Genomic DNA, 22,990 nt, shown 5'->3' with positions numbered 1-22,990 from the left:
TGCATCTCTTCCAGAGTTGTCGAGTGTCTCATGGTGGCCTCCCTCACTACTGGTCCCCTTCTTGCATGGTCACTCAGTTTTTGAGGATGGCCTGCTCTAGGCAGATTTACATCAGTGCCATATTCTTTCCATTTCTCTATGATTGACTTTACTGTACTTCAAAGGATGTTCAGTGACTTACAAATTATCTTGTTATCTATCTTCTGACTTGTGCTTTTCAATAACCCATTCATGGAGTTGCTAGGACTGTTCTTTTATTTTCATGGTGTAGTTTTTGCCAGGATATTTTTAATACAATCAATTGAAACACCTTGGCTGCACACTGTGAACCCCATTTAATTATGTGACTTCTAAAACCAACTGACTGCACCAGTGGTGATTTGGTGCATCATTCAAAGGTGGGGTGGGTGGTGTGAATACTTATACAATCAATTGGTTTGTGCTTTATATTTGTAAGTAATTTTAGATCACTTTGTTGAGATCTGTTTTTACTTTGACGCAAAAGTCTTTTTCTGTTAATCAGTGTCAAAAAAGCCAAATTAAATCCACTATGATTCAATGTTGTGAAACAATAAAACATGAAAATTTCCAAGCCACGGGGTGGGGGGGGGGGGGGTGGTGAGCACTTTTTATAGGCCCTGTACTTCAGCCAAGCTTTCTGGTCCCATAATCAGGAGGTTTTGGTAAGTGGGAGAAACCTGGAACATATGGGTAAGCCTATGCAGGAACAGGGAGAATGTGCAAGCTCAAATAGACAACATCAGAGATCAGAATTGAACCCAAGCTGTACTGCTGTGAGACAGTTGCACTGACTGCAGCAACACTGTGCCATTCCAGAAGGAGGAAAAACTAATTTTCTTCACAATGAACTAGACATAGGCCTACTACATTAGCTCTGAAAGTGTAAAGTTGAAATATTGTATTACCAACAGTTGTGGTTCACGATGTTCATCGACTGCTTTAAGTCCTGTTATTATTTCCAGCAAGACCTAAATGCAAAGACGAGAAAGGCACAGTTATTCATTTTTTCACAACATGCCTAGTAATATGCTAAGTCTACAACATTTGTTGATATTGTTTTGTCTAGTCTTGCTGGATTGCTTCATGGGAATTGAAGAGGAAAATGGGAAATCCATTGGGGGGAAATCAGATCTTTTTAATATCAGTATTCCTCTGTAATATGCACCTGATTTATTTTATTATCAAATAATAAATAAATTTATTATTATTTTATTATTTGTCACAATAGTGCAATTATTTGAAGTCCTATTCATTTTTATTCATCTTTTTATACTAACATTAATCTTAACAAATTTCACAACATATTCCAGTGATATTAGACCTAATTCTGATTAATGTAATACTTATAACTCCCATCTTTAGAAGGATAATGTAAGATGTCAGTCTGATTTGTAGACTGTACAAACTCTATGAAAATGTCTGAAATGATGGTGCCAGAGATTTTTGCAGACCTAGATAACTTCTTCCAGTTCGTCTGTGACACTGTTTATTCTTGTTCTCTCATGTCTTCCTTTTCCTTTCAAGGTGGCTGTGGTCCTGTTGGAGTCCATTATCTATAGCTGCAGCTCAAACTACGATTCTCCATGAGCAGTGGGTTCTCATTCTAAGACTCACCATGCAGCCTGGCGTTTCGATATCTCTACGTGTGGCCTGGGGGAAGGCCTGCATCTTTGGGGTGCAGCTGGAAGCAGTGACTGAAACATTGAGACAGCAGATGGTATACGCTGCTGTCGTTAGAAGGCCCTTATACTCGAGCGATCCTCTCTGTCTCCTCATCTCTGATGGTGAGAGAGAGCCTGTTGGTTCTTGAGTCAGGGGACTTTTTCTGTGATGTGGAAGATTGCAATATTGAAACAGTGAGTCCCGCTCTTGCTGTTGCAGGAGCGATCTCTCTTGCCCTCGCTACTGAGAGAGAGCCTGGCTCAGATACTGAAGTGTTGGGATGGACTGTAGTTTCTGTTGGCCTTTAGATCAAGGTCTCTTTGAGGGCTTTCCTATGGCTTGTATGGTGAGAGGAGTGATGGTGAGTTCTTTTACTAGTGCAAGTGGAGGGAGGTGGAGGGTTGAAGCTTTTGCTGTTGTTTGTGTATGAGAGGGCAAAGGGGGCTTTGGGTTCTGATGTTTCTGTCATTCATTCTTTGAGGCTTTTTCTGTTTCATAGATGGCTGCGAAGAGGAAGAATTTCAGGTTGTATACTGGATCCATTCTCTGATATTAAATTGAACCATTCAACCATTGAAAGACAATAAAAGTGAATGCTTTGAAAATGTCATTGTATTAGTAATTGGTTTAAACACTGGCTTTTTAAAATAGAACTATATTGATTTCTTATTTTATTCAACTTATAAGAATATAATTTTTATAGCTTTTAACCTGCCAATTTAAAGATGTTTAATAAATGCCAGAAATAAAGTTACAGAATAAATTGCAGTATTTTGTGTAATCAAATGGATGTCAAAAGGAAAGAGACTGAAAGTATGTTCATAAAGGATTTTAGAAAGGTCTCAAAAAAAAGTGAAGTACAGCGGTTAATGGGGAAAATACTCTAAATGACACAATTGTTCCAAGAAGCAGCATGAAGAGCAGTGAAGTACTGGAAAACTAGAGTCTGGAGGTAATATGGCCATTTTAACAGCATTAGGCTAAGCAAAAAGAAGTGGAGATAAATGGTGTAGTGACATCTGCACCAGACTTCAAGGCAAGTGGTCCCAGGCTTGAATCTGGCCTGCTCCTTGCACACTTTCCATTTGTGCTGGGTTGAGTCTGAGCTAGCAACTTGGCTTTGTAAAAAAACAGACAAGATGCTAAAGAAACAGCAAAGTTGCCACCCTGGAGAATGTAGCCAAAGCAAAATTATAACACACCATGGATGTTTCAGCTGTTTGAGATAGAGTAGAAAGGTCAAGTGAAAAACAGTTATTGGGGTTCTATAGTTAAGTAAGAAGAAATGCTTTTCTAGCATTGAAGATGTGATTTCATAATGGTACATTGCTTCTCTGGTATCAGGATTCAGAGTATCATTGAGTTGCTATGGAACATTTTGGAAGGAATACTGACTCATAGTCATTTTGACTAGAGTACAAAAAATAGATTTCAGATTGTGTAGGAGATAAGAAGTTTAAAAAAGAAGAGATTAAGCTGAACCTTGAGTGTAGCAATGTCTGGATTACAGTTAGATGCTCTTGCCAGTGAATACAGAATGAACAGGATGGTGCAAAAAATGTAGCTGCAGGGATGTGCAGAATGGAGTGCTCTAGGACTAGTTCTGGGAAAACTGGGCCTTTAAAAGACCAGATAGGTTGCACTTTAACATGGCCAGGAGTAATAATCTTGTGAGTGGTTTTGCTGTGCTTCTGGGAGGATTTAAACAAGATTGCGGAGCTAAGTATTGGAGCAGAGGAGAGAAAAGCAGTGTTGGAAATTAAAACCAGAAAATCAATAAGAGTATTTGGAAAAAAGAGCAAACTAAAGATGGAACATAGAAACAGAATCTGCTGTGCTTAATAGTATATAATTAAATATATGTATGTTAGGTGATTGCATTGTACTCAGGCTAAACTGAAATGGGGCTTAAAGGAAGGCAGGATGACAGTTTTATATCGAGTTAGAGAACTAGATATAGAAGGACTGGGATGTCAATATTTGTTGAAGATACAATTGTAGCTGTTGGCTTTTTATATTAAGGTGAATGTTAATTGGACTGCAAACAATTACTTGCAGTCAAATCAGTGTCAGAAATATGGGAAATGTTGTAGAAAGATTCAAGGAATACACCAAGTAAAAGTGAGAACCTGCCAAACCTTGTCTAAATGATGAAGTGTGTAGAAGGTAAGTAAAAAAAAAGAAGCTCGTATCAAACAGCAAGTGTGAATACTCCAGAAAGGCTAGAATATGGAAAATGCATGAAAAAATACTGTGCTATAAAAGAAAACTCAAAATATTTTACAAGTACATAAAGAATGAAAGAGGTTGGAAAATGAGAGACCAAAAAGAGCAAACAGATATAGATACAAACTAGGAGGAATTAGACCAGTCAACTCTTCGCATCTGCTCCATCATTGTATGATGTTACGTATTCAGGCAACAATAAATATATGAGTTCGGCAAGGGTTTTTTTTATAACAAACAAGATGTTTATTAAACACAGAAAACAAACCCCCCAAAAGTAAACAAACACTAACGCAACCGGAAACAGCTGCTGAGCGGCAGCCCAAACAGTTCTTAAAGTGATATTGCAAAAACAGTTCTTTAAAGTGGTATTGCCAAAAGTTCGATATGCTCACGGTCCACTTTAAAAAGGAGAGACTTTATAGGACGATTTAAATTCTCTTTCACGTCGCTTGGCTTCGATCCCCGACGTCAAACTTCCCACAAAGAATTCACGAAACAGAACGGCTTAAAGGCACTGACCTTTCCTTCCTCACTATCCTCAATCCTTTCTGATAACCCCAGGGATTAACACAAAGATAGTCAACGAAATCCTTCCAAATAAGGATCAAACAAAGGTCGCCCCCGTTTCACCGTAGAAAGCGATTCTCCTCGATCTTTAACTTCCGAACTTCCAATCTTCACTCTCTACTGTCTCGAACTAACAGAATCGTAAAGAACCTGCTGGCAATGACCTTTTAAACTTTAGGCATTAAATAAAAACTTCATCCTTCAACTAAACTGCGTCATCACTTAAAACACGCAGTGGCATGAAGTCAGCCTGGCAAATCCAGCCACGAACTGCCCCTCCTCACAGGGTGGGGTCTACCTTTTATAACCTGAAAAAAAAACCTGTCACATGATCTCTACTGGCGGGAAAATGACGTCACCACCATCACAAGACCATCACCTCAAGTCCAGTACAGCTTCAACCCCAGTCACATGACAAGGGCACCACTGTCATGTGTCACGAGTACGTAACAATGAGATCTGAGTTATCTGATTGTAAATAGAAACAGAAGTAAGTTTACACATTTTATACATACACCATTTGTAGACCCATTGACTACATTCTTAGCTTCAACTGTTCCAATGGCATTTGTGTATTGTTTTACCAATTTGTGGTCCTAATTATTCATTCAGGTATCAGGGGAAAATATTCAACTACTTACCACTCCAAAGCTAAAAAGATCTGACTTTGGTGTAATCTCCCCACGTAAAGCCTCTGGAGCCATATATGCTGTTGTGCCTACAACTTTATCAGTCATCACAGTCTGTGTTAATTGTGATGCAGCCCGAGCAAGTCCAAAGTCTGAAATTTTAGGAACAAACAAAGGATCCAACAAGATATTTGCACTGAAAAACAAAATGATCAAAGAACAACTTCTGAGGAACTTTAATTTATTTGAGAGAAGTAATTTTTATTGCTTCTGTAGTTACACATGCATGCCAGTGTTTATATGGTGTTTAGAATAGATAAACTGATTTACCATGTTTTGTGCTCAATGCAGTATATTAAACAGTCATTCTCAAAAATATATATTAAATAGAAACACAGGCTTGAAAATCCCTGCATTTTCTAATGGACATGAAAGCCACCAAATTCAAAGTGCTGGAAATCTGAAATAAAAACAAAAAAAAATGCTGGAAATACTCTATAAGATAAGATAGTATTTGGGAGAAAGAGAAGTAGAGTTATTGGGTCTTCATCCAAACTCATAAAATGAAAGCCTATCTGAGGTGACCAGAGCACTTTAGCAACAGGTCCTGTCCCTGTCTTTACCCTATGGAGTTAGTGGTGTAATTTTCTTTAGCTGATTATAATGTCTCCCTCCTTGCGGTATCTGATTAAAAAAGCATGACAGGTGGAATTGCCAGAATTTCATCCGTAGTTGGTCAACATTGTATTCACTTCCACATACGAAGTTTCACTAATATGTTTGTGGATGCCTAATGAGAATGAGATGAAAAATATAAAACTTACAGGAAAGTTAACAAAGTCTGGAGTTTTCCTGTCAGACAAGCAGTATGTTCCATTCTGCCAAGATGATGACCGAGTGGGATTATTACGTTCATGCCCACTGGCTTCCAATACACTTTTCACCCTTGTGACTGTGCATCATAGAGCATTCAGCTCTGAAGGGCATGATAGGTCAAAGATCTTTCAACAGTGGAGGTATCATTAAAATAGAGTCCCTTAAAATGTATGACACTGTTTCTTCAGAATACAATAGCTACAAGTATGAGAACAGGACGCTTTGCAGCTCTCAACTTGGGAATGCCAATTGGTATAAAAGATGGGGAGGAGCAGAGTGAAGTTAACAGCCAAAATGACTATATTACAAATCTAAGGCCACTGTAAAATATTTCTTACTACTCATTTTCATTAATATGTTTTTCTTCTTGCATTCAAACTCTCATCTTTAGGCAAACAGACATCTCCACATGTTAACAGGGAAATAATTTCTAGCGATATATCAAAACTTCCTTCTTTACCAAGAGTCACCATCTGGAGGGAAGCCTGAGACTGAAGGACACTGAGCATAGATTTAATACTGCTTCTATAGTTTTTATTTATTTTTTGTCCTCCATTTGCCTGGCTGTTAAGTTACTAAGAAATTTTGGTGCACTTATTTGGTTATAATTTTCTAACTTGTGCCTGGTTATTAATTCAAAACTAGTTTTTCTTTATTCTCATATGAAATATCAAAATGGCCAACTCTTTGTCATTCTGACGGAAATACCTGGCAGGTTCCTTGTTCAGAAAACATAGAATTACATAATTCTCCATCAATATTCCTTTGAGAATTACCTATCATTGGATATTCCTGGGCCCAAAATAGTCTTGAAAAGCAGTGAAGTGATTTAATTTCATCCTTGCTCTCAGCACATGCACTGGCACATCACATGGCACTGGCCCTCCATGTTAATTCCCAGTTTTCAGCCAATCCCCTGATCCACTGTTTCAACGCCATACCACTACCATCTGCATCTTACCTTCTGTCGTCATCATCTCTCCAATGAAAACACTAATCCGTGATTCCCTTCTTTACTGACTGCTAAATTGCCAAGTTCTAATCATCCAAACCAATTACTTCACCTTTGGTCCATGATCCTTACTCCCACATTCTATGATGAATTTCTGTTCCTAAAAAATGTTTGTTTCAACTTACTATACGCTTGTAATAAACTAACTCATTTCTACCTCTATGATGTTAGATTTTTGGGTGGCAAGGTGGGGATACATCTCTAGCAAAGAAGATGTAAAGCAATCTTTTCCTCCATTAGCCTGCAGATCATCCTTCAGCAAGGTGTAGCACCTGCTTATCCCTCCAATCAGGGTCACGTAAAGCTATGGGAGCAGGTGGTGGATGGTCATATGTGCAGCCAGTACATATCACAAGTCCCAATTATGTGACCACTGACGCCAGGCAGACAATCTCTGAAGAATTTTGATAATGGCTGGGGTCACCAGTCTTTTAAAGACACTGCCCAGAAAAAGGCAAAAGCAAATTACTTCTGTAGAAAAAATTGCCAAGAACAATCATGGTCATGGAAAGACCATTATCACCTACGTTATATGACACAGCTTATAACAAGCGATGTTAGATTAGAACTGATAATTACGAATGTTGAAAATATTAGTTAAAAATAAAAACTATAAATTTAATCAGAAAGATCATTGACCTGAAATGTTAACCCTGTTTCTCTCTGCATAGATGCTGACTGACCTGTGTAGTATTTCCAGAATTTGTTGTTATACTTCAAATAGCATTTGTAGTGTTTTGTTTTTTGGATTAATTCACTAGCAGTTGCATATTGGTTAACAAGATGAGTGAATATATTTTGTTTTGGAATGCTTCTAATAACAATAGTTTCTCTAGCTAGTGTTTTCCAAACCATTTTTACATTAATGACAAGAAAATGCTATAAATGCAATGCAGGAAATGCAAATAAACAATGGAAATATTAAAGATATTCTTTACCTCTTTACATCACGATGTATATGATTATTTTCATGCAAGTATTTTAACCCATTGGCTGTGCCTAAAGCAATGCTGCACCTTCTGTGCCATGTAATTGGAGGTGTCTTTCCCTGGAAATGTTTCAGAATATTGACCAATAAGTGAAGGTCACTGTAAATCAATCAGTATTTTCAATGACTATAAAGATCACTATTTTATAACTTTTATCCAGGATAAATGTGGTTACCAAGCATGCTAATCTGTCCAGCAATGACCCATTGGACATGTAGGCATATACCAGGCAGGGATGTTCCCAATCATTGGAAAAACCAAGTAACTCGACCAAGTTTTCATGTCGACACCTACAAATGTATTGCATGAGGGTTACGGTCAAAGTTCAAAAAATTACTTACAGATTAATCAGAGTATCAACAACTAATTATAAAAGCTTACTATACCTTGCTAATGTCTTAACTTCTTGAAGGAACTGATGTTTCAGCTCTTCAGGACTGATGTTATGTTGATGAGATGGCTGTGGAAAACAAAGACAAAGTTTATAATTGGTTTATAAATAAGTTCTAGCATCAATTTTCACAATCTTTTCTATGTCAAATAGATGTGAAAACAATAAAAAGACTCATCAAAGAAAATTTAATTCATTAACAGTAAACAGTATAATTCACATACCCATGTCATTACAGAACTATGTACATCTTTATCTTTTGATAATTTATATTTTTTTTACCACTTCTAATATCCTGAATACTGGACAAATCAAGTGAGAGTCATGAAAGACGGAGTCGCTTTACTTGACACATCCTATAATCAAAGAAATTCTATAATGCAGATATAAACAAGAGAAAATCTGAAGATGCTGGAAATCCTAGCAATACACACAAAATACTGGAGGAACTCAGCAGACCAAGCAGCATCTATAGAAAAGAGTATCGTCCACGTTTCGGGCTGAGATCCTTCCATAGGACTGGAGAAAAAAAAGATGAAGAATTGGAGTTAGAAGGTGGGGGGTAGGGGAGGAAAAAAAGGTGAAACTGGGAAGGGGGGTGAAGTACAGAGCTGGGAAGTTGATTGGTGCAAGTTGATTGGCTGGAGAAGGGGAAATCTAATAGGAGAGGACAGAAGGCCATGGGAGAAAGAAAATGAGAAGGAGCACCAGAGAGCACAGGCCACAAGATAAGGTGAGAGGGAAAAGGGATGGGGACTGGTGAAAGGGAGGCCATTGCTGGAAGCTCGAGAAATCGATGTTCATGCCATCAGGTTGGAGGCTACCCAGATGGAATATTAGGTGTTGCTTCTCTAACCTGACTGTGGATGCATTGCAACAGTAACCTCCTCTATATGACAAAGAGGGAGTCCATGTTCTAAGGGGTCATTATTGATGTGGGAAGAAATTAATGAAAGAAGGATGCAAGAAATGGAGAAAAAGGCTCTACAAGGGATTAGTAGAGATGAATAACACAAGATCAAGAAATGGGGATTTCAGGACTCTTTGAGGTCTCTTATAACAACATAAGAAATAGGAACAGGAGTAGGCCAACTGGCCCATCAAGGTTGCTCCACCATTCAATAAGATCATGCCTGATCTGGCCGTGGACTCATCTCCACCTAACCATCTTTTCCCCATAACCCTTAATTAGCCTACTATGCAAAAATCTATCCAACCTTGTCTTAGATATATTTACTGATGTAGCCTCCACTGCTTCATTGGGCAGAGAATCCCAGATTCACCACTCTGGGAAAAGCAGTTCTTCCTCATCTCCGTCCTAAATCTACTCAACTACTAGTGGAAACAAATTTCCTGCCTTTATCTTATCTATCCCTTTCATAAATGTATATGTTTCTATAAGATCTCCTCTCATTTTTGTGAATTGCAGTGAGTACAGTCCCAGCAATTAAATCTCTCCTCATAGTCTAACCCCTTCATCTCTGGAATCAACCTGGGGAATTTCCTCTGCACCAACTCCAAAGCCAATATATCCTTCCTTAAGTAAGGTGACCAGAACTGCATGCAGTACTCTAGTTGTGGCTTCACCAGTACCCTGTACAGTTGCAGCATAACCTCACTGCTCTTAAATTCAATCCCTCTTGCAATGAACTCCAACATTCCATTTGCCTTCTTGATAGCCTGCTGCACCTGCAAACCACCCTTTTGTGATTCATGCACAAGCACTCCCAAGTTCTTCTGCACAGCAGCATGCTACAATTTTTTACCATTTAAGTAATAATCTGCTGTTTCATTTTCCTTTCCAAAGTGGATGACCTTGCATTTCCCAACATTATGCTCCATCTGCCAGACCCGTGACCACTCACTTAACCTATCTATATCTCTCTGCAGATTCTCCGTATTTTCTGCACAATTTGGTTTTCCACTCAATTTAGTATCATCAGCAAACTTAGATACACTACACTTGGTCTCTCTTCCAGATTGTTAATGTATATCGTTAACAGTTGTGGGCCCAGCACCGACCCCTGCGGCATACCGCTCACCACTGATTGCCAACCAGATTAACACTCATGTATCCCAACTCTCTGCTATTAGTTAACCAATCCTCTATCCATGCTAATACATCACCCCAATTCTATGCATCCTTATCTTATGGTTAAGTCTTTTATGTGGCACCTTATCGAAGTCTTCTGGAAATCCAAGTAAATAATGTCCATCTGTTGCCCTCTATCCACTGCACTCATTATATCCTCAAAGAACTTCAGTAAGTTTGTTAAACAGGACCTGCCTTTGTTGAATTCATGCTGCGTCTGCCTGGTGGATTAATTTCTTTCCAGATGCCTCGCTATTTCTTTAATGATACCTTCAAGCATTTTCCCAACTACAGATGTTAAAGAAACTGGCCTATAGATACCTGTCTTTTGCATGCATTCTTTTTTGAATAGTGGTGTGACATTTGCCATCTTCCAATCCGCCAGGACCTGCCCAGAGTCCAGAGAATTTTGGTGAATTATGACCAATACCTCTACTATAACTTCTTCCATTTCTTTCAGTACCTGGGATGCATTTAGGTTCCCAAGTTTGCTCAGCACTACCTCTTCAGTGATAGTTATTGTATCAAGGCCCTCCCCTCCCATCACATCCATAACATCTCTCTCTGCATATTAGACATGTCCTCCACTGTGAAGACTGACACAAAATAGTAATCCAAAGCCTCTGCTATTTCCTCATTACCCAATATCAATTCCACCTTTTCGTCCTCCAAGGGACCTACATTCACTTTAACCATTCTTTTCCGTTTTATATAATTATAAAAACGTTTACTATCTGCTTTTATATTTTGTGCTGGTCTATTTTCAAAATCTATCTTCCCTTTTTTTTATTGCTTAATTACTGGTTCTTTGTTGCTTTTTAAAGTTTTCCTAATCTTCCAGTTTCCCACTACTCTTGGCAACTTTGTAAGCATGAGCTTTTAGCTGGAAGCCTTCTTTTATTTCCTTAGTTATCCAAGGCTGGCTCTCCCCACTCTTATTGTTCTTGCTTTTAATTGGAATATCCTTTTGTTGGGGACCATGAAAAATCCTTTTGAAAGCCTCCACTGTTCCTCATCCGTCCCACCATATAGCCTATGTTCCCAGCCCTTGGAATTTAGAAGAATGAGGATTACCTTATTCAAACACATAAGGGGCCTGACAGGGTTGATGTTGAATTATTTTACAACAGGGAGAGTCACGAACAGGAGGACATACAGCACCTATAAAAAGTATTCATTCACCTTGGAAGCTTTCATGGTTTATTGTTTTACAACATTGAATCACAGTGGATTTAATTTGGCTTTTTTTTACACTGATACACAGAATAAGACTCTTTGTCAAAATGAAAACAGATCTCTACAAAGTGACTTAAATTAATGATAAATGTAAAACACAAAATAATTGAATGACAAAGTATTCACATTCTTTAATATGACACATCTAATATCATTCGTGCAGCCAACCGGTCTTAGAAGTCACATGATTAGCTAAATGGAGATCACCTCTGTACAGTCAATGTGTTTCAATTGATTTTAGTAAAAATACAACTGTATCTGGAGGGTCCCACTGCTAGTGAATCAGTATCCTGGCAAAAACGACACCATGAAGACAAAAGAACACTCCAAGCAACTCCATGAAAAGATTATTGAAAAGCACGAGTCAGGAGATAGATACAAGAAAATTTCCAAGTCACTGAATATCCCTTAGAGTACAGTTAAGTCAATCATCAAGAAATGGAAAGAATATGACACAGCTGTAAATCTGCCTAGAGCAGGCCATCCTCAAAAACTGAGTGACTGTGCAGGCAGGGTCTGTGCAGAGGGAGGACCAAGTCACAGTTTCATGGGAGAGTGGCAGAGAAAACCACTGTTGAAAAAAAACACTCACACGAAATCTTGGCTAGAGTTTGCCAGAAGGTATGTGGGAGACTCTGAAGTCAGCTGGAAGAAGGCTCTTTGATCTGATGAAACCAAAATTGAGTTGTTTGACCAGCAGACTAAATATTATGTTTGGCATAAGCCAAACACCAAACATCATCAAAAATACACGATCCCTACCGGGAAGCATGGTGGTGGCTGCATCACGCTGTGGGGATGCATCATAGCAGCAGGCCCTAGGTTTGTGAAGCTAGAGGGTAAAATGAAAGCAGCAAAATACAGGGAAATCCTGAGGGAAACCTGATGCAAGAAAACTGCAACTTGTGAGGTTTGTTTTCCAGCAAGATAATGACCCCAGTCATGAAGCCAAAGCTATACCAGAATGGCTTAAAACAACAAAGTTAATGTCCTGGAGTGCCAAGTCAGAATCCAGGCCTCAATCCAATTGAGATTTTGTGGCTGAATTTGAAAAGTGCTGTTCACTCACAATCCCCATGCAATCTGAGAGAGCTTGAACAGGTTTGTATAGAAGAATGGAGTAAAATTGCAGCGTCCAGATGTGCAAAGCTGATAGAGACCTATCCACACAGACTCAAGGCTGTAATTGCTGCCAAAGGTGCACATACTACATACTGACTTGAAGGGGGTGAGTAATTATGCAATCAATTATTTTGTGTTTAATAGTTGTAATAAATTTAGACCAATTTGCAGAAATTTATTTTCACTTTGACAAGACTTTTCTGTAGATCAGTGTGAAAAAGTCAAATTCAATCCACTGTGATTCAATGTTGTAAAACAATAAAACACAAATACTTCCACGTGAATATGGATATGTAAACATGAATACTTTTTATAGGCACTGTAACTGCTAAGTAATGGCCTGTCACTTAAAACTGATAGTTTAAGGTGGACAGTATCTAGTCGCTATCAGATTGCTGCTTGTGAGGCCATACAGAGCAGAAACTGGTAGGTGCATTTCAAATATTGCAAGTGACCAAATTCTAAACAGCTTCTTCTAAAAGATGTAAGACATGTTTTGAAGTGCAATGAGATTCTTTCCCTGATTTGATTTTTTTTTTGGTATGCTGGTTTTTTCTCCCCCAAATATTTGTTTACTAATTTTGTCCAGATGTTGAATTTCATCTTTACTGCCTTTCACATATGTGCACAGTTCTGTTTTCTGACCCGCAAGCAAAGGTATATAAGTGAATCCAATTAGGAATCTTCATGGTCTGACATCAGTATATATGAAAATGCACCCCAAAAAAATCAAGATGAAATAAAATGTTCTGCCGTAGGGAGAAAAATAAGTACGTTTTACTAAGTTATTCACAAAGCAATCAACTTTAACATCAAATAACCCGGCCCAGTTTACATTTAACTCACAAGATTTATTTATTTACACACAGGATCTTTGTCTTTAAAATAAAACTCATACTTTTGTTTTCAACAATGAATCTCTCCATTTGGATTTAATAAATGTTGATATTAATGCTGTTATGTTAATTAACTTGAACACCATATGAACTTCATATTAATAATTATTTATTTTTTGTCAAAGGCAAAAAGTGGCCATCAAAAAGGACAGTTACTGTTTATCTAGCTGACTTCCAGTTGTATGACAGTAATGGTGGTAATTCAGTTACATAATTCAAATGTAAATTACTGAAGTAAAGGTGATGAATGCACTGTTTTTTCTTCGCATGAGAATTTACTGTATCTACTAAGTTAGTTGCAGAACTTCTTGACCTTTTCTCCCCATTCTTTTACAACACTTCTTTTATTTTTAATGAACTTGTAATAGCAAAGCATCCAGCCTTTCACATAACTACCTAAAATATTATAAAAAGGGTTGTGCAATAATATTATTATGCTAAAGCACTAGCTGTTTCTAGGATTTAAAAGTGGAGTTTACACTCAGAAGATATATAATGGTCATGTAATCTGGAATATTAGCCAAATTATATCACACCAAATCTGCTGCACAAATGCATAACATCTTAGAATCTGGCAGTCCAGGTCACAGGAGAACATTCTGGAAAAATCCTAGAAAAAAAGTATAAATCTCATTGAGAAGTATTAAAAGTAGAAACCTCCCACAGAGAAGTTGAAGAGAAGCCAGACAATGACAAATACATTTCTTAGCACAAGCAACTTGAAATGTTCACATTTGTGTTGAAATTGCACACTTAATAGAACAGATGTATAGCTTATATTTTCATATACTTTTAAGCTCAGTTAATTGTCCAATACTGCACTGAGTCAATTAAATGGAATGACCAGTTGGCAAATATAGGGAACCTCCTAGTCTTCTTTGGATTGAAATAGAGCCATTCAGTCCTGTTCTATCATTTACTTCTATCATATACATTTAATTACATAACTAAATTTCTCAACTTTATTTACCCATCTTTGAAAAACTATCTCTTGATATGTTCTTCTATTAAAAATCTGTTAATTTGCCTTGGAAATTCAGTTTACTTAATATCAATAACTGTTTGCTAAAGATAAGTCCACACTTTCTCTATTCTATGTGTAAGAAAATGCATCCTTATTTTTAAAATTCTAATTTTAAGGATTTTTCCTTTTTTTCTATTAAAACAAAAGGTACATGTTGATAAGCAGCACTCAGTCACTTGTGCCAATTGGATTATGTACATAAAATCCGAAATGGAATGTGCACTCATGATTTTGAGCTTTTCCCCTCTGCCATCTGATTCCTAAATGGACATTGAAGCTTTGGACACTACCTCACTTTTTTTAATATACAGTATTTCTGTTTTTTACACATTAAAAAAAATCTATTGAAAATACTTAATTGATTTACTTGTTTATTTATTGTTTTATTTTATTTATTATTATATATTATGTATTACATTGAACTGCTGCTGTTAAGATAACAAGTTTCATGTCACATGCCAATGATAATAAACCTGATTCTGAAACTTACAATTTAATTTTCTTAAATTAATGGTTAGCCATAAACTAAATCTGCAGTTGGAATATACAATAAAAATTAAATGTTCAACAGAGAATAAAAGTTGAGGTATTGACATATTACTCAAAAATATTACTCACCCCTGCCAATTTTTTCACTGCCACCATCTTGTTGTTTATGAGACCCCTGTAAACAATTCCAAACCCACCCTCACCGATCTTACTGCCACCACATGAAACTGGACGCTCGTCAAAGTTACTAGTCCGCTGCATTAATTCATAATAGCTGAAACTTTGAAGACCTGAAATACAAATTATAAAACATATCAGTAAGGCAACAAAATGATAAGACAATTCCAACATAGATATCTGATTCAGTAATTCCTTGTTTCTCCATACCCTGCTTTCTTTGTCACTTCATCTTATTTTAACTTGCATTAATTACCTTATCTTGTTAAATGTGAATGGTATTAATTTTAATATTCAACGTTCGCCAAATGATAGGTAAAATATATTGGATATTTTTTGAATACTTGTTATTGACTTTCAGCCATAGTTTGTCTACAGTAATTGCTTATATTTATTTCTGGAGATGCAGTGCATCTTACACTCTTCTGGCTCTTTGAGCTGTGCTGCCCAGCGACCCCTGATTTCATCCTAACCTAATCACAGAATAATTTAACAATGACCAATTAACCTACCAACCAGTATGTTGTTGGACTGTGGGAGGAAACCGGAGCACCTGGAGAAAACCCAGCAGTCACTGGGAGGACGTACAAACTCCTTACATTTCAAAATGATTGTTCTTGAGAAAACAGAAGGATATCTTAATGGCAAAGATCTAATTTTATCTGAATTTTAGCTGATTAGAGAATAATGATGAATGCAAATACACTAAGTCAGATTATGTCATGTAATGAGGATGTTGCTGGACTGGTTGTCAACTGAACACAAATTTCACCAGATGGTAAATTTGATGAAAATTAAAGATAATATTAGTACACAATTCTCATCTTCAAATGAATCAACATACAACCTTGGGAAGCATACCACAATATGATTTTTTGAAAGCTCTTTAGCAAGACTATTAACTTTGACCTTGTAATTGCTGGCTATATTTTTAATTATATCTTTACAAACATGACTCCAAAATCTTACTTACTAGTTTCCATAGAATCAGAAGCAAGGTTTTGCTGAATTGAACTGTTAGCCACTAAGGCAGTTTGTTGGGTGGTGCAGTTTGTATCATGGTAAGTTGCTTCATGATCAGAAACTTGTATCATTGATTTACATGCAGCATTAGAGTTAGACGTAGTAGTTATTTCCATTGGTGAACAAGATGGTATTGCCTTTGATACTTCTTCTGTTAAGTTAAATCATAGATTACAATCAACAAATTCACAGAATATGATACTTAGGGCATATTATTATTTGCTGTTATATAATTCACTAACATATTGGATGTAGTCATATGTACATCAAAAGCAAATAATTACTTTGTTCTTTCATTAAAACATAACAGGTGGTATAAACACAGAATTTACATAATGAGCAGCTGGGTAATTAGATTTGCTATTGGTACCTCCACAACAAAAACTACAAAGCACATGTTGTTTGACATCAATAGGAAATCTTTTCTTTCCTTTGCACAACAGTTCAAACAGATGATGTCTAATTAGTTGGAATGGGACTTTAAATAATGCATATCGTGGAACACTATTTTCTTTTCAACTTCCAGAAGAGCATACTGTTGATTACAGTTTGCAGAAAACTAATTTTAATTTGGTTTTAAAATTAAACTTTAATTTTATTCTTAATTATTTAATTATTATTTTGAGGCATTTTGATGACTTTGCCATAAACTCAATGCTGCAGATATTAGAAATTAGAAATTAGAAATGTAAATGTAAATGTAAACAAAGAACAAAAAAGCAGCAATACACAGCGAATGATTGTGTCTTTCAGATCCTTCTTTTGTTACTTACTACTTACTGTCAAATAATTTTGCTGAACACAAACTCTTTTGTTACTTGAACTCTTTCTTTTACTCTTTTATAGGATTGTCTGGTGTTCTTTCTTACCTTCCTCATTTAACACTTCTTTTATCTCTAAGTTCTACCACTTCCAGTCTATCTGAAAAAAGTAAACTCTCATTCTGTCTCCACAGAAACTACCCGGACATCTGAGTATTTCCAGCACACTCTGATTTCAGTTAATTAAAGGACATGTTATTTTCCCCATCCTAATTAGCAATCATTAATCAGAAAATTAACATTAATATAATTGTACTGATGAATTGTCCAGTCCTGACGAAGGGTCTTGGCCTGAAACGTCAACAGTGTTTCTCCCTATAGATGCTGCCTGGGCTGCTGAGTTCCACCAGCATTTTGTGTGCGTTGCTTAATATAATTGTGCTTGTGCTGATGTTTCTTTACAACATTGTATGCTAATTTGTCAAAAATAAATGCTTCTGCATTAAGCTACACAATTAAGGAAAAACACTGATAAAAATTTACATTGTACAATATGGTTTGCATCATTTACAGTACATATTACATAGGTCAATGTTATTTGTACTGTCTTCATATAAACTGTCTTCATGCCTTCTTAGAACAAACATTTCTCTTAATTTCAGCAAATGAAATATGAAGAGGTCTTTTTTTTTAAATAAGTTTTTTTAATACATTTTCTACATAACTACAGATAAAAAACCCCAGATCAAAATGAAGAACATTGATACAGTGCAAAAATAAACATACAATAACAATATGATACAAAGAAGATAATTGAGAAAGCACTCAAGTAAAAAGTACTTGAAGACAAGTAAAATTAGTATCCTCCCCAAGCCCCACAACACAAAAAAAAACTCCAGACCAACCACAACACAATATAGAGAATATAAATCAGGACAATCAAACCCCCAAAGCTGTAAATACACTTAGCAACAGAAGATATTAATGACTACTACCAAAAGAAAAAGGAGCTGAAAGCAAGGGACCGAAAAAAAAACCTTAGTTAAGAGGAAGGTTATGAAAGCACTCAATAAAAGGTCCGCAGACCTTATGGAACTTTAAATCCGAATTAAGAACTGATTAATGAATTTTTTCAAGGTCTAAGCAGGCCATAATATCTTTAAGCCATTGAGCATGCGTGGGTGGGGCAACATCTCTCCATCTAAGGAGGATTAAATGTCTAGCTAGGAGAGAGGCAAAAGATAATATTCGACACTTAGTCGAACTCAGACGTAAATCTGTCTCACCCCAGAAATCAAACAAAGCAATTAAAGGGTTTGGTTCTAGGTGGTGATTCAGAATATACGATAACGTTATGAAAACATCTTTCCAAAATTTCTCCAAGCTAGGACAAAACCAGTACATATGAATGAGAGAGGCCTCGCCCCTTTTGCATTTATCACAAAGCGGACTAATGTTAGGGTAAAATTGAGATAATTTAGATTTAGACATATGGGCTCTATGAACAATCTTAAACTGTAAAAGGCAATGGCAAGCACAAAGAGAGGTTGAATTAACCGATTTGAGAATCGAGTCCCAAGTCTCATCAGATAAAGAGGTATTTAAATCCTGCTCCCATGCCATTTTAATTTTATCCACAGGGGCATGTCGTAAGGCTGCTAATTTATCTGGAATAAATGATATCAAACCTTTACTTAGTGGATTAATGGAAAAAAATAAGTCCATAACATTTTTCTCAGGCATTTCAGGGAAGTTAGGAATTAAAGGAATAATAAAGTTTCTAATTTGGAGATATCTAAAAAAATGAGCATTGGACAGATTGAACTTAGCAGAGAGCTGTTGAAAAGAAGCGAAGCGATTATCAATAAAAAGATCTTCAAAATGTCTAATGCCCTTCCTATACCAATCATGGAATGCTTAATCATACGTAGTAGGTAAAAAAAAGTTGATTAGGTAAGATAGGGCTAGAAACGGAAAAACCATGGAAACCATAAAATTTCCTAAACTGAGCCCATATACGCAAAGTGTGTCTAACAAGAAGATTAACTATTAATCTGGACAAGCTACTAGGGAGTACAGAGCCGAGAAGTGCAGAGATAGATAATTCTTTAGTGGAGCTCAACTCCATTGCCACCCAATTAGGGCACTCGGGTTGGCCATGGAAAAAAGACCAAAAGGTAGCACAACGTATATTGGCTGCCCAATAATATAAACGAAAGTTAGGTAAAGCCATGCCACCCTCTTTTTTAGGTTTTTGGAGATAGACTTTATTAATTCTAGAGCGCTTATTCTTCCACAGATATGACAAAATAATAGAGTCTAAGGAATCAAAAAAAGATTTAGGAATAAAAATTGGGATTGATTGAAATAAATATAAAAGTTTAGGGAGAACATACATTTTAACAACATTAATACGACCTACCAAAGACATAGATAGAGGTGACCATTGTAACAGACTCTGTTTTATAGTATTTGAAAGATTGGCAAAATTTTCACGAAAGAGATCTTTAAACTTCCGTGTGACTGTAATCCCAAGATAAGTAAATTGATTATGAACTACTTTAAAAGGGAGATCACGAAATGTTAATTCTTGTGCTTCTTTATTAATTGGGAAAAGTTCGCTCTTATGTAAATTAAGTTTATAGCCAGAGAACTGGCTAAACTGGTCAAGAAGTGAAAACATTGGAGATAAGGATGTAGACGGATTTGAAAGAAAAAGTAATAAGTCATCAGCATAAAGAGAAACTTTATGCTCAACACCCCCTCTCCAAATCCCGGTCAATTCAGGACAATTTCGAAATGCTATCGCCAAAGGTTCTATAGCCAAATCAAAGAGAAAGGGACTTAAAGGGCATCCCTGATGGGTGCCACCTTTGAGGTTAAATAACTGGGATTTCTGAAAATTAGTTGAAACAGAGGCAGTAAAGACACAAATACAGCAATTTGATCCAAGAGATAAAACTTTGACCAAAGTCAAATTTTTCTAAAACTGCAAAAAGGTAGTTCCACTCTATACGATCTAAAGTTGGAGGTGAATATAAAATGTTAAATAAACGCCAAATGTTAAAAAAAGGAAGATGGTTTTTAATAAAACCAGTTTGGTCATCAGAAATAATAGAGGAAATAACAGTTTCTAATCTATAAGCCAAAACTTTAGCCAAGAACATCAACATCAACATTAAGCAATGAAATCAGCCTATATGAGGAACACTCTGTTGGGTCTTGACCCTTTTTTAATAAAAGATGCCTCATTAAAAGAGGGTGGCAATTTGCCGTAATTAAACGAGTCAGATAATATTGAGAATAACTGAGGAGAAAGAAGTGAAGGGAATGATTTATAAAATTCTACGGGGAACCCAACAGGTCCAGGAGATTTCCCTGAGGACAATACAGAAATTGCAATGAAGAGGTCTTTTAAAATTATTTATTCATAGCAGTCATGCAAATGGAAGAAAATGAACAATAAAGTCATTGGCATGGTAAATCCTTTCTCTATTAACATATGTTTACTGATTGAGTGTTGGAGTATATCAAAAATGGCTCTTTATTTCTGGCCCTGATAAGGATGTTAATCTGAAACTTGGACTGGCCATTTCCCTTCCTGCCTGGCCCACTGAGTTCCTCCAGTTCCTTGGTCCATTGCTCTTTTGAATCATGCGGGCTGATTCCCATTGCAGGTTCAACAAGATTCTGCTCAGTTGTTGTTGCTTGGGGGTAGATTGGGCAGAGGGCACATAGAAATGCTGTTCCCAGCAGTAGCAGCCCACGGGAACCAGAAAACCCATCCCAGCAGTCTTCCTAATGCTTATTCATATGTACAGACATGCTCATAAGCTGAGTGGACGTGTACTAGTTAGCAGCAATATGCAACCATTTTGAAACTTCCTTGAATGCAATTAAGATCTAAAAAAATTAGTACTACAATGAATTACACAGCCAGTATCATTTTATTTAAGACCGTGCTATTTTGACCATTAAAATAAGAAAAAGATATAGTATAGACAATTCAGCCCCCCCCCATAAATTGCTCCGTCGTAGTTGATCTTTAACCTCAGTGTTATTTACCTGAATTGACTTTATGTCCCTTGATCCCCTTAATATTCCAAAATATATTGACCTTGGTCTCAAATATACTTCTCCATAAATATCCATAGACCTCTTAGGTGCACAATTTGCCATATGAATAAATTTCTTCTCACCTCAGTCCTAAATGGTCAACTCCTTATTTGAGATAATGATGCCTAAATTTAGACACTATAGCCAAGAAAAACATCAATGTCAAGCCTTTGAAAATTTAATACATTTTAATAAGATAATTTTTCATTCCACTAGACTCTCGTCAGAATAGGCCTAATCTGCTTAATCCCTCTTTATATTGTCAAAAAACATCAGCCCTTGCAGAAGCCAGGTGATCTCTCACTGCTTTCCCACTAGCACAATATATCCTTCAACCTAGTTTGGAGATTTCAGTACAAAAGATTAGATGAACACCAGAGCAGCCATCTCTTGGATAAGATGCTAAACTAAGATCTATATGCTTTCTTAGATGAACCCAATTATCCACAGTCCCTTAGGAGAGAATATATTTAATCTGGGTAAACACAGTTCATCTAAGAAAGACCAGCTTATTTTGAAAACCTGAAGCTTAGTTCTAGACATCTCAGCCAATGGAAATATTATACCTGCATTTACCCTGTCAAGTCACTTGAGAACTTTACATATTTCAATCAGGTCACCACTCATTATTCCAAACTCAAGAGAGAGACTAACCTTCTCACCTAAGTTGATTCCCCCGTCCTTGATATCAACGTAGAAATTCCTTGTTTTACTCCCTCAAAGGCAAGTAAATTGTTTCACTGATAGGGAGGCTAGATCTTTACACAATAAAACAACTGAATTACACCAATGCCCTATGCCATTCATAGCAGAATGACTGTGCACAAATCCTTGTAATCAAGGTTAACACATGGTCTGCCCTTTTTTATCTGCAATATTTACTTGCAAGGACTTTCAATCTAACAATTTATTTTAATAGAGTTCTGCTTTTCCATTTTTCTACCACAGCAAGTAGCCTCACACTCTTCCATGTGCTATGAATTTGTTTATTAACTTTGTTAGTCTCATTCTAGTACCAGCTTTACATCATCTGCTTGGACATATTACACTTGATCCCTTCATACAAATCCTTGAATATCAATTGCACCAACACATTGTTCCCTGTCAGCCTTATACTTTGGTTCTAGTGATCAAATTTGAATTACTCCTTCAGACATTCTGATAAATAGTCATGAGATTCGCTTGTATTGTGTGTATTAAATTAAACTAATCAGCATCTTCAATCAGAAGGTGATGTGTTAGAACTTTTTATGAATATACAATAATTCCAAAAATACTTACAGGTAGACATCAATCTGCTTTAATAATACAAGATGGCAGATTGTGACTGAAGTTGCGGCTAAGGAGTGTGGTGAAAACTTGACCAACTATGCATGTCATGTAGATGCAAAAATCAGATGATTCAGAAGGAATAGTGGGAGATTAAGAAAAGTTGAGAAGCACAGCAAAGAAGAATAGAATCTAAAGAGATTAAAGGGCAGAAAAATAACTTGAGATGGCAATATTTCATTCATGCTATTCCTACCAAGCTATTATTTTATATTTTTACTTTAAATTTATTAACTTCAAATGCTATTATCATATATCCCTTTTTAAATAGTTACTTAAATAACTTAAGTTTCAGTAACTTTATTATGGACTCATTTCTAAGTTCAGTGGGCTGTAGATAATAAAGTAA

General features: G+C 36.5%; 1 protein-coding gene across 5 annotated transcripts in view; it reads right to left on the bottom strand.

Moving 5' to 3' along the window:
• Positions 1-22,990, bottom strand: part of LOC132398633 (interleukin-1 receptor-associated kinase 4-like) — a 36,877-nt gene that overhangs the window by 2,389 nt on the left and 11,498 nt on the right. For all 5 annotated transcript variants that reach the window (XM_059978335.1, XM_059978330.1, XM_059978332.1 and 2 more), the window contains exons 4-10: positions 16,386-16,586; positions 15,365-15,525; positions 8,372-8,445; positions 8,161-8,275; positions 7,935-8,044; positions 5,121-5,304; positions 927-989 (exon numbers count right to left, since the gene is read on the bottom strand). In XM_059978335.1, coding sequence (XP_059834318.1) covers positions 927-989; positions 5,121-5,304; positions 7,935-8,044; positions 8,161-8,275; positions 8,372-8,445; positions 15,365-15,525; positions 16,386-16,586 — 908 coding nt within the window. The remainder of the gene's footprint in view (positions 1-926; positions 990-5,120; positions 5,305-7,934; positions 8,045-8,160; positions 8,276-8,371; positions 8,446-15,364; positions 15,526-16,385; positions 16,587-22,990) is intronic.

Source organism: Hypanus sabinus, chromosome 8 (assembly GCF_030144855.1).
Source record: "Hypanus sabinus isolate sHypSab1 chromosome 8, sHypSab1.hap1, whole genome shotgun sequence".
Classification (NCBI taxonomy): Eukaryota; Metazoa; Chordata; class Chondrichthyes; order Myliobatiformes; family Dasyatidae; genus Hypanus; species Hypanus sabinus.
This window is presented reverse-complemented; position numbering and strand designations above follow the sequence as displayed.